The sequence below is a fragment of the Suncus etruscus genome, chromosome 1, assembly GCF_024139225.1.
Source record: "Suncus etruscus isolate mSunEtr1 chromosome 1, mSunEtr1.pri.cur, whole genome shotgun sequence".
In the NCBI taxonomy this organism is placed as follows: Eukaryota; Metazoa; Chordata; class Mammalia; order Eulipotyphla; family Soricidae; genus Suncus; species Suncus etruscus.
In genome coordinates, this window is record NC_064848.1 from 197,705,470 (window position 1) to 197,718,470 (window position 13,001).

The following is a 13,001-nucleotide window of genomic DNA, read 5'->3' on the forward strand; positions in this document are numbered from 1 at the left end:
GGGAGAAGATCACTTTTGATCTCAGCAGCCCTGCGCGCCCTGGTGTTTACGTCCGATTTCTCTGCTTTGAAGCTGCCTGCTTCTCCACAGCCCCAGTGCTGATGAAGGCCGCTGCCCGCCATGGGGAAGGTCTTGTGATTAGTTTACTCTGGACTTTTCTGAAGATCCTCTCTCATCTTAAGACAAAGCCCGACTTCACACCAAGCGGTGGTGCGTGCTGAGGTTTGGGTTTCACTCATCCATCCAGCAAAGATTGATTGGGACCGACCCCCCTCGCCCCATATGCCAGGCACCACGCTCAGGGTTGAGACCACAATAGTCAGCACAATAGACAAGACAAGGTCTTACCTTGTACAGTTCACAGTCTTCTGTGAGAGGGGAAAAGGGGTAGCTGACTTTCTAAAAAGAATGACAGCAATTGTTTTGAGGTTTTGCAGGCCAGGGAAGGGGGTGGGAGTAGGCCATCTTACTACTCAATGTTGCCATTATTATTTGCCATAGTGTGGGAGCAGAGTGAGTTCCACTCTGTTTCAATAAAACTTTATTTATTTATTTATTTATTTATTTATTTATTTATTGCTGGAGCAATAGCAGGTAGGGCATTTGCCTTGCACATGGCCAACTTAGGTTCAATGCCCAGCATCTCATAGGGTCCCCTAAGCTTGCCAGGAGTAATTTCTTAATGCAGAGCCAAGAGTAACTCCTGAGCATCATCTGGTGTGACCTCAGAATTAAAACAAAAATAAGGTCATTCTCTTTTTTAAAAAATAGATTTTTTTAAATAGATTGAATGCTCAGCAGGTCTTATGGTTTCCCTTCAATTTCCTTAACTTCTGCTAATAGTAAGCATAAAGTTATTGGTTTGGGATTTTATTGTTTAGGATATTGGGGCACATTTGTCAATGCTCAGAAATTACAGTGGGGCCAGAGTGGTAGCGCTAGCCTAGGAAGGACCATGGTTCAATCCCCCGGTGTCCCATATGGCCAGGAGCAAACCAGGAACAATTTCTGAGCGCAGCAGGCTCAGGATGCTGGGGATCGAACCTGGATTGGCTGCATGTAAGGCAAATGCCCTACCCACTGTGCTATTGTGCTGGTCCAGAGTTAATGTTTTCTGTTTCAAAGTAACCAAAAAAGTCTGATTCTCATTTTCATCTACTCTCTCTTACCCTCCTTATATTTATCTACATGCCAACTCAACTTTGTCTTGTGTATTGAATGTCTTGAAAAATCTTAAATAAATTACATTTGTTTAAAAAAAAAAAACTACTGACAGCAGTAGGGAGTGGGCTTGATTTGCTCTGCAAGCCCAATGTTGCTGACTCCTGGAGAAATTCGTGCCACACAAATGCAAGTTAAAACACGTGGTCTGGCAGTAGGACTCAGTGGTAGAGCGCATGCGTCACCAGGGGGCAAGGAAAATTAAAGCACATTCTGCGTGGTTTTAGTTTGGGTCACAGGTAACAGAACGTCTGGCCCATGTTGACAAATCTTAGGGTGGGAGTCATTTCTAGTGCAGCTTGGAGAAGGGCCTGATTTCCCTCATGGTTCTGGCTCCCCTTCTTCTGAACTGGCTCCATGATCAGTACTGCCCTCACTCCATCCTAGCCTGATGGCTATCAGCACCCCAGAATGACATTCACAGTATGGCCAATCTGCATCCCCAGACTGCTGGTGACTCTGGTTACCCAGTCTTAGACCTAAAACAAACATGGCACCAGGGAAGATGTAACACTTGGATCACAGTCATAGTACAGAAGGGCAGGATGTTTTTGCCTTGTGCATAGCCAACCTGGGTTCAATTCCAGGCACCCCATTTGATACACCCGGGAAAACCTCCCTGATTAAGGTGCTAAGGTCCCAGTATGTCCCCACATGTAGGGACAAGGATGAGAGAACTCAGGAGATTCAAAGATTTGACTCAGGTCCATAAGAAGAGGAGGGAATGTTGGGACCTGGGTTCTGAACAAGGAGGGACACCATCTTGTAAAGGCCACATGGGCAGGCTTCTTCTCAGGTTCTGAGCAGGGAGAGATGCCATTTTGTAAGAAACACATGGGTGTAGATCTCCACAAACCTATTTCCATAGACACTGCCCCAAGCTACATGGCCATGCCAGGTAGCCTATCAGGAAGCAGTAGGAAGGTACCTCTATATAATAACCAGTCATGTTAAAGTTCCAGAAAGCTGGAACCTCCCTATATTCTTTCCTTATATAATCGTCCTCATGACCTTGGGCAGGGCTTATCTTCTTCGGGAGATGACCTTAGCTTGCCAGTGTGGGGACATTTTTTGGCAGATGGATTAAAGTATTAAACTTTATTTATTTATTTATGTTTTTGGGCCACACCCTGCAGCGCTCAGGGGTTACTCCTGGCAGGCTCGGGGAACCATGAGGAATGCTGGGGAACCAAACCTGGGTCAGTCCCAGGTCAGCCGCTTGCGAGGCAAACGCCCTGCCGATGTGCTATCACTCTGACCTAAAGTATTAAACTTAAAAAAAATAAAATTACATTTGACAAGCCCCTCACCATGTGTCATTCCTCCTACCATGGAAAAGAATGGGGGAGGCTGAGTGGAGGAGAAGCCTCTTAAATTAATTGCCTGCGAGACAAAACTCATAACTGTGCACTGTACTGATTCCATCCCATACAAGGTGAGCGCCTCTGAAAGCCACATTTGTCCATCGTATTCAGTGGCTTCTGCTTTTCTTTGGGTTTCATTTTGGGGGTGGTGGTTTTGGGGCACACCCAGATGCTCAGGGATTACTCCTGGCTTCGAGCTCAAAATTTGCTCCTGGCTTGGGCGACCATATGGGCTGCCGGGGGATCGAACCATGGTCCGTCCTAGGCCAGCTGCGTTCAAGGCAAATGCCGTACCACTGCGCCACTGCTCTGGCCCTTCTGGTTTTCTATGTCTTTGTGAGTATGTGGGAGTCTGTGTATTTGGGTGGGCCACACCCAGAAATATTCAGGGGTTACTTCTGACTCTGCACTCCTGGCAGACTTGGGGAACCATATGGGATGCAAGGGATAGAACTTGGGTCAGCTATGTGCAAGGCAAACTCCTACCCCGCTGTGTTATTGCTCTGATCCTGTGGCTTCTACTTTTCATCTCTAGTTCAGAGATGCAGGGAGAGCATCTATAGCTTTTATACTCTCGTGTGTTTACTGCATGCATGTCATACCTGAGTGAGTCTCTTGTTTGCCTCCTAAACCTTTTAATCAGAAATGGATGGAGGGGAAAGGAATGCAAGAGATGGGCAGGCTTATCTTACACACAATAGACCCCAGTTGGATCCCTGGCACCATATATAGTCTTTCAAGGCCCTGCCAAGAGTGATTCCTGAGCACAGTTGGATGTGGCCCAAAAGCAAGCAAGCAAACAAACAAACAAAAAAACAAATCCAGGGTTGGAGCGGTAGTACACTGGGTAAGGCATTTGCCTTACACATACCCAACCTGGGACAAACCCAGGTTTGATCCCCGACATCCCATATGGTCCCCGAGTCTGCCAGGAGTGATTTCTGAGAGCAAAAGCCAGGAGTAATCCTTGAACACTGCCAAGTGTGACCCAAAAAAACAAAATAAATAAAATAATAGGTACAGATGTGGGTCATGTACTGGTAACACTCTGACCTCTGCTTCTCTTTAAATTTATTTTATTTTTTTATTAAATATATTTTTATTTAAGTAACATGATCATATTTGGGTTACAGTCATAACCAGAACACCCCCCTTCACCAGTGCAACATTACCCCCTCCCTTCTTCCCATCCCCTGCCTGTTTTCGAGACAGGCATTCTACTACAGTAATTTGTTTTTAAGTTCAGTAAGTTGTATTTTTTTCCTTAAAGGATAGGAGTAAAAAACTATAGTAAAGGTGTGATAGTGGCAATCGCCAATGTTTGCATAGGTCCAGAAAAATGGAGAAAATGGGAAAAAAAATCCTTGACCTGATTACAAAAAGGCCTCACCCCAGAAGTTTATTGGCATAAGACAGACTCTGGGTTCCAGGCATACCAGTCTATCCAACTCCAATCATTCTTCTCTTTAAATTTTTAATTGGGGGGCTGGAGAGGTAGCATGGAGGTAAAGGCCTTTGCCTTTCATGCAGAAGGTCATTGGTTCAAATCCCGGCATCCCATATGGTCCCCCGAGCCTGCCAGGAGCAATTTCTGAGCGTGGAGCCAGGAGTAACCCCTGAGCGCTGCCGGGTGTGACCCCCCCAAAAAATAAATAAATATAAATAAATAAATTTTTAATTGGGAGGGTATTGGTTTGAGGCCATATACTCCCAAGCAGAACTCGTACCTCTCAGCTTAATATTCAAGGGCTTTTTCCTGGGCTTGCTCAGGGGACCAGGCAGTGCCAGGGATTAAACCTGGCCCTCCTGCAAGCAGAGCATGTGTTCAGTTCCTCCAGTGTTCTCTGGGCCCTTCCCCCAGGCTCTCTGGCTCTTTGAGATTCTGAATCTTGAGGATTCTGAGTATTCTAACCACTCCCACACTTGTCTTGTCTTGGTCATCAGGAATACTTTGAAGTGCCCCCATGCTGAAGGTAGATGCTCCCGGCCAAATCAAAGTGCCAGATCTAAGCCAGTGTCATCCTCCTCAGGCCTCCAACTTCACAGTTGCAGACATTTGTGGTATCTTTCCAGGAACCAGTCCATTCCCTCAACCTTTTCTCTGTTAGGTCCCAGCCTGGTGGTCTCTCAGGGCCCCTGTCCTGAGTCCCACGCCTCCCTCATCAGAATGGCACAAAGGACTCTAAAGCCCTACTGGGAGGAAGGAGAGAGGGGCAAGGTGTTTCCAGGCCTGTCAGGAAGCTGGGGGAGTATCGACACTTGCCCTGAGATTTCAGCGCAAAGCTTCTCTCTGTGAGGTGCTCCGAGCCTCAAATGTCTCTCTAAAGTTGCTGTGGTAACACAAGGCAACCTCAGCCCTAAAAATAAACTCGCTTAGAAGACACCGCTTCCTTGCTTGGCGCCTCTGAGCATTTGTGCGCCATCTCTGACTGTTCTTTCTCTGGTTCTGGTTCCTGAAACCATGTTTAATTCCATGTCACACCTGCAAACTCTACTTTTTACCCCACAAAAGCTCAGACCAAACCTTCTGGCTGTCCAGAGGCCCAGGGACTTCCCAGGCCCTCTGTTTGCCTTCTCGTCTGCTATCGTGTCTCCCCACACCCCTTCCTGCCTGCCTCTCCCTGCCTCTCTCAACCCCTCCAAAGGAAACTAGTCCAGCCAGATTAGAACTATCCTTATGCCTTCCTGAACCCTCCCATGTATTTCTCATTGGTTGAGGTCCAGCTGGATGGAGTGTTTTGTTCGTTGGTTTGGGCTACATCCAACTGTGCTCGAGGATCACTCCTGGCTCTGTGTGCAGAGATGGGTTTCATATGTAAGGCCAAGAATTGAACCAAGATTGTTCATGTAAGACATGTAAGTCAAGTGCTTTCCCTGCTGTACTACTTCTCCGGCTCCCAAAGGGAGAGTTTTAGGACTGACTACTACCATATGGTCCCCTGTGCCTGCCAGGAGCAATTTCTAAGTGCAGAGCCAGGAGTAACCCCTGAGCGCAGCCAGGTGTGACCCAAATAGCCCCTCCCCCCAAAAAAATGACTCCTTTGGTACTTGGGGGACCATATGGGATGTGTGGGATCAAACCTGGGTCAGCTATGTGCAAGGAAACTGCCCTACCTGCTACACTTACTATCCCTCTGGCCTGTTCAGTGGGTATTTTTTAATTCCTGTCGCTCCTCCTGTCAGGCAAGAGAGAAGTGCAGGCACAGCTGTGACTGGACACCAGGACAGATATTGCCACAGTCCTTCCTCCCACGTCCCACCCAGGTCCTCTACTCCAAAGGTGTTCTGCCTGCCTTGTTTGTATCTGTAGGACTTGTAGAACTTACTCTTCTCTCTGTTAGTTGGCTCTGATTCCATCCAGAGAGAAATACCAGGATTCTCTACTCTGCTCCAGTTCCTGTGAAGTGCTAGATGGCATAGGAACAGAGTAAATTATCTTCCATTAACAGCTGCTATTTCAGGGATTCAATCAGTCACCCAGATGTTCTGTTATTGTTTTCATCCAATAACTTCCTATGAATTGTCCTCAAATGTCTGGTGTAGTCTGGACTCTAACCACATTCTGACCGAGAGCAGAGAGTTCATACAGCACATAACATGCATGGGGAGGAAGGAACAGCCTTGGATTTCTCCAGTGCTCATTTGGAAGAAATCATTAATTCTGGGAATTGTCTGTGTCTGCCTTAAACTCACAAAGTTATGTTCCTTTTCCAGTTTATGACCATGTCTCCTCTTGTTTCACCTGTACAGCCGCGTATAAGTCCATGCATTAAGCAATACCCTTACCTTTGTGCTGAATAGAAACTCTTCTGGAATTTCTTGCCTTCAAAACAAAATCATTGTTTTGATATAAAGAAAAAGTTAAGAATAAGTTTTCTTTTTCTCTCCTTTTTGCTTTAGATCACCTACATACGACAAGAATATGAGACGAAATTCAAAGGGTTGATGCCAGCTTCCCTAAGACAGGAGTTGGAAGACACTATCTCTTCCCTGAAGTCCCAGGTAATTGCTAGAATTATTATATTTCATAAAAAATAATCATATTTCCCTAGGGTTTTTCTGATCCCCAGATCCTGAAAAGTAACTTGCAAATGAGTTTAATTAGTCCAGAAATTAATGTGATAACTTGTTTGGATGAACAAATTTATTTGTTTGGGGGGAGGAGTTATTTAATATATTTTTTCTTACAAATACAGTAAATCATCTTAAAAGTCTCTAAAACACCTGGGCCCCGGAGTGAGAAAAGAGAAAAAAAAAAGTGGAAGGCAGGAAAGATAACTGTGAAATAATGGGGGGCAGGGGCCAAAGGAACTCAGGTGTATTGGTAGTGTTAAGAAAGGACAGAACTGGGACTGGAACAATGGCACAGTGGTAGGGCATTTGCCTTGCACACAGCTGACCCAGGACAGACTTTGGTTCAATCCCAGGCATCCTATATGGTCCCCCAAGCCAGTATCAATTTCTGGGCACATAGCCAGGAGTAACCCCTGAGTGTCATCGGGTGTGGCCCAAAAAACAAGGACAGAACTAAATATCCAAGCCATAGAGTCAACAACTGTGAAATCATGAGACCCAAAGTTGAACAAGCAAACTTTAAAATGGGCCTGGTATGATGGCAGGTGGGGTGGGGTGGGGTGGGGTGGGGTGGGGGGGAGCAGTGGTGGTGGCTTGGGATGGACTCTGAGAACATTAATGGAGAGAGGTTGACACTGGTGGTAGGACTGATGCTGAAACATTGGATGTCTAAAACCCAACTGTGAAATCACAATGCTTTAAATAAAAGTCCCTAAAAATAATAGTTAACTAAAAATTACTTGCAAAGAAATTGACCTATTGCTAACTGATCTTCTTAAAGAGCATTACATTTTCTTTGCATATTATAATGAATTTATATTTAAACACAAGCAAAATAAATAATCCTTAAATAAACTAGATTCTGGGCCCGGAGAGATAGCACAGCAGCGTTTGCCTTGCAAACGGCCGATCCAGGACCAAAGGTGGTTGGTTCGAATCCCGGTGTCCCAGATGGTCTCCCGTGCCTGCCAGGAGCTATTTCTGAGCAGACAGCCAGGAGTAATCCCTGAGCAATGCCGGGTGTAACCCCAAAAAAGAAAACAAAACAAACAAACAAAAAAACTAGATTCTATTGTTAAAAAAAAGTAGAATCTAAAAAAACACTCCTGAAATTGAGAAGATTGGCCATAGATAACATAATGTATCCCTAGTGTTCTTTCTCATACAACCTCCACCCCCTCTGGGGCCTCCACACCTTCTGTGTCTTTTAGCATATGGCTGTTCCCTCATATGCAAAGGTGCCCAGCAGAGGAGGGACAAGAACTTAACTCACAGCCCTTTTATTCCTGGTGGACTTTCTAGAGCAGTTAGAGATAACAAGATGCATGTTAAAGACTATGTAGGGCCAGAGCAATAGCTGAGCGTGGAGGGTGCTTGCCTTGCATTCAGTTGACCTGGGTTCGATCCCCAGCACCACATATGGTCCCCTGTATGTCTCAGGAATGACTCCTGAAGGCGAAACCAAGAGTGAGTCCCTGAGCACAGCTAGGTATGACTCCCTCCCCAAAATAATCAAAGCAGAATAATGACCAGGTTTGTCAAAACAGCGGGGTTAAATATTTCTTGCTGAAATATGTAGTTCTTGGGTAAAGTTCATGAAATGTGCGGGAAAAAATGATTTACAGGTAGATATTTCTTTGGACTGGGGAGGTTGGATAATGACTAAGGTACTTTCTTTGCATCTCACTGACCCTGATTTGAACCTCAGGCACTGTATATAGTTCCTGCGCACTGCCAGGGGTCTCCACAGAGCACCACTGGGTAAAGCCCCCAAAACATTTTTAATTAAGATAGCTACTTCTTTAAAACTCCTTTTTTGTGTTGCAACATGCATTTTTTTTTTACATTGCTCATTTTTCAGATAGTGTTTGAACTCAAACTTGAGAAAGAGTTCCCATGATCCTATTTGGAATACACTTTGAAATTGAAAACATACTTTTTTCCGGAAAACTCCGAGAGAGAGAGAGAGAGAGAGAGAGAGAGAGAGAGAGAGAGAGAGAGAGAGAGAGAGAGAGAGAGAGAGAGAGGAGAGAGAGGAGAGAGAGAGGAGGAAGAAGAGAGAGAGGAGGGAGAGGAGAGAGAGAGAGAGAGAGAGAGAGAGAGAGAGAGAGAGGAGAGAGAGAGACTGATTCCAAGAACATGCCAAGAACAGTGTCTGTCCCCTACTAGGTATTCAACAAGCGTATTCACAGATAAAGCAAATGATAGGATTTGAGGCCACCCACCAGTGATTTATAATGGAGAAGGTGAACCATAGAGCAAATCTGAGTCATCCCTTTTCCAGCCCCCCAGTAAAAAGTCAGGTCATCTCTGAAACTTGAGGAGCTCATTTACTGATGTTCCTATAAGCTAAGCCCTGTTTGCTGAACTCTCCTTCTACATGTAAGAGATTGTCCACATAGGAAGGGTTTAGTCATGGGGCTTAGCCACATTCTCTATGGGGGCAAGGGACTCTCATAAGGAAATTTATGTTTTTGTGTCAGAGCTATAATATAGTAGGGAGAACACTTGTCTTGCTCAGGGTTGCCCTAGATTCGATTTCCCAACACCACTTCTGATCTCCAGAGTCCCACCAGACTCTGATGGGTGTTCAGAGTGATTTCTTAGCACAGCCAAGTGTTGTTCACCCCCTAAAGAAAAGGAGCTGTTTTGGGTTTGTTTTTAGGAAAAAAGGAAGGGAGGGAGGGAGGGAGGGAGGGAAGAAGGAAGGAGGGAAAGAGGGAAGGAAGAGGGAAGGAAGAGAAGGAAGGAAGGAGGGAGGGAAAAAGAAGAAAAGGAAGGAAGAAAGGAGGAAGAAAGGAAGGAGGGAAGAAGAAAGGAAAAGAAGGGAGAAAGGAAAGAAAGGAAGCAGATAACCACCTGCAGAGTTTCTGTTATCATTCTTCTCCTCTCATCTCATTCCTATCATTCCTATCATTTCATAATAAAAGCCACCTCAGCCTCCCCAACTGGACATTGATGGGAAAGCGAGAGCCTCCAGCTGTGTTAGGGCCTGGGCGTTGGCAGTTGCTACCTGGAGGAATCCTGGTGGGGGAGGAATGGGGGGGCAGAGAGTGAGCAAATTCAGGTTGAAAGCACAGGTGCCTGTTTGTGTTCTTTAGAAACGCCTGGAATTCTGATTGCGCAGCTAGGCTGGGGGAAGGGGAACGATCCCTTTGAGGTCTGCTGCATCTGTCAAAATGGCCAATTGTCCTCTGGGACCTCGAAGTGACTGGATACCGTGAAAAGTAGCACCAGAAGCCCAGGCAGGCAAAGTGGGCCATTGGACCGGGTCCCCATAGACAGGCCTGCATGCTTCTTCCCTCCCCAACATGCCTCCTCCTCCGCCAGTCCTGATCTCTTGCATAACTTCATTTCAGAACCAGCCGTTGCCATGGTTTCACTGCAGACCAAAGACGCAAGAGTAAACTGTTTGTTAGAGAACAGATCCACTGAGTCTTGCTTTGCATCAAGACATAGCAGAGATCCAGAGAGACTTAGAGGGGGGAAGCATCTGTCTTGCATGAAGGCCAACCTGGGTTAGATTCCCCAGCACAGGGGATCTAAACACTCCTTTCCCCCAAAAGAAGACCTAGTATCTTGGTTACCTGTGGTTGTATAGGATACTGTGGATTTTATACCTTGATGTAAAAATATCTCTGAGTATAAAAATTCAGACTGGCTGGGGCCAAAGCAATAGTACAGCAGCAGGTAGGCAAGGGATTTAAATGCCTTGCATGCAGCTGACCTGGGTTGGATCTCAAGCATCCTATATGGTCCCCTGAACACAGAGTAATTCCTAAGTACAAAGCCAGGAGTAACCCCTAACCACTACCAGGTGTGCCTCCCCCCCCCAAAAAAAAAGTCAGATTAGAGAGATAGTACAGCAGGTAGGGTGCTTGCCTTATACATGACCGACCAGGGTCCAATTTCCATATGGTTCCCTGGGCCCACCATAATGACCCCCGAGCTCAGAACCAGGAATAAAACCTGAACACCACCCGGTGTGGCTTAAAATTTCAAAATAAATAGATAAATAACATAAAGTTTTATGCTAGAAAATATGCTAGAACACAACCAAAAGCCATTGTAAAGATCTCATTGAAGAGGGCATAAAATCTGCCTGGGTACCTGCTGCCACTACTCCAGGCAGTTGTTTTTCATCCCATCACCATCTTCAAAACCTGGGCAAGGCGAGGCTATTAGGTACCCCCATCTTTACCTGCAGCCTCACCCATCTGACTGACTGTTTGCCTAGAGCCCTAAATGCTGAGTCCAGAATCAAGCCCAGGTTGGTCTGACTCCAGCCAGAGCTTTGCAGCTCTCCACTACAAAATACTCACAAGCTGCTCCTGGCCCACAATAGCCTGGGATTCACCAGCAGGGAGACACTCAATTTCTGTATCCTTCCATACAGCAGCCAAGCTCTGTGAACTACCACAAAAAATAAATTGGGGTGGTCAGGGCATGTGGAGGTCTCCCTGCCTCAGAAGAACTCAGTCTAGAGGTTGAGTTAGAGTTAGGAAAGCAAAACACTAAGGAATTGCTAGGAGCACTTTAGCCTAGGGATACAGAAGAAGGGGGGTGAGAGCCAGTCCAAGAGGGGAGAGGTTAGTGTGTGTTTTGGAGGGTGGGTAAGAGTTAGGTAAAAGAGCCTGTGTCCTGAGGCAGAGTGGGAAGGAGGAAGTTTTGGGACAGAAAGGTATCCACAGGGAATCTGGCTTTACTCCAAAAGCTCTGGAATAAGAGTCAGAACATGCAGGGGGACAGGCAGGAGACAAACTAGGGACATTGGTGGTGGGAAAGTAATGTGCACTGGTGAAAGGATCCGTGTTGGACATTGTATGACTTAAACTCCATTATGAACAACTTTGTGACTGCGTATCTCACGGTGATTCAATTAAGAAATTGAGGGGAAGGATCAATAGCACAGCAGGTGAGGCATTTACCTTGCATGTGGCTAACCTGGGTTCCATCTCCTGCATCCCATATGGTACCCTGAGCCTGCCTGCCCAGGAGAGCCAGGAATAACCCCTGAGTCCTGCTGGGTTTGACCCAAAAACAACCAACAACAAAAATTTTGAAAAGAAAAGTCAGAACTTCCTTTCTTTTCATTTTTGGTTTTGGTTTGGGGCCTTACTCAGTGGTGCTGAGAGCTCACTCCTGGCTCTTTGCTTGGATCCATATGCCAAATGCCCAACCCACTATACTATTGCTGCGTCTCTAGGAATCAAAAGTCTCTGAGGAGTGTCAGCAGGGATGCTGGGGACTGAACATCTGAGACACAAAATGGCCGTCAAAACTGTCACCTGAGGGAAGAGCTGACAGACTCTGCCCAGGCTGAGGGAGCCATGTCACCATGGAGACCACATACCCACCCACCCCCCCAGGTCTCATGCCATGTATCTTCCATAGGTGAACTTCTTGCAGAAGCGAGCATCCATCCTGCAGGAGGAGCTGACCACTTACCAGGACAGAAGGTAAAGACGCCAGCAAGATGTTCACAGCACTTCATGGGGGCCTTCCTGGTGAGAGGCCTGATGCTTTTAAAAAAGACTCAACACAGTATTAATTTATGGGGTGACTTATTTTGTGGGGGGGATGTTGTTTGGTTGGTTTTGAACCACACCTGGTGGTACTAGGGTTACGTCTAACTCTGCCCTTAGCAATTATTCCTGACAGGCTTGGGAGACCGTTTGGGATGCCAAGGATGAAACCCAGGTCAGCTACATGCAAGACAAATGCCCTACCCACTGTGCTCTGTGCTACTGCTCTAGTGCCTAGGCAGTGGGTTATTTTGTAAGCAGTCTCTGGCAGGCCACCCACCCCCAAAATCACATCCAAGCCAGAGGAGTGAACTCAGGCTTCACCTGCAGGTCCTAGACCAGGTCCAATGTGCCACTGAGGGTGAAGGACACACAGTGGGTCCCTCCTTGATGATGCCATGTCTCACATAAGGGCCCTGGTCCTCATTAACAGCCTGAGTTCCCTGCAAGTTTAATGCAAACATCATAGTAAACAGCTCAGGGGTGTCACATTTCTCTCCGTGACACCAGTGGCCCCAGCAAGTGTGACATCTTGGAGGCAGAAGAACCCTTCACAGCCAAAATCCCAGCACTGTCCCTGTCAGAGACACATTATAGTGACCTTCGGGGAGACAGTCGCACTGCCTTTAGCATAGAAAGGTGAAATCATGGGGGGGGGGGCTGGGGGCAGAGAGATAGTACAGTGGGGAAGGTGCCTTGTGCACTGCCAGCCCAGATTCAATACATTGAACCACAGAACCTCTGCAGCACTGGGACTGATCCCTGAGCACAAAGCTAGGAACAGGGAGTGACCCAAACTTTCACTCCAACAAAGAAA

At 46.5% G+C, this 13,001-nt stretch overlaps 1 protein-coding gene across 1 annotated transcript in view; it reads left to right on the forward strand.

The window, feature by feature from the left end:
• Positions 1-12,122, forward strand: part of CEP112 (centrosomal protein 112) — a 429,834-nt gene extending 417,712 nt beyond the window's left edge. The window contains exons 23-24 of the mRNA XM_049768363.1: positions 6,486-6,587; positions 12,054-12,122. Coding sequence (XP_049624320.1) covers positions 6,486-6,587; positions 12,054-12,122 — 171 coding nt within the window. The remainder of the gene's footprint in view (positions 1-6,485; positions 6,588-12,053) is intronic.
• The last annotated feature ends 879 nt before the right edge of the window (positions 12,123-13,001 follow it).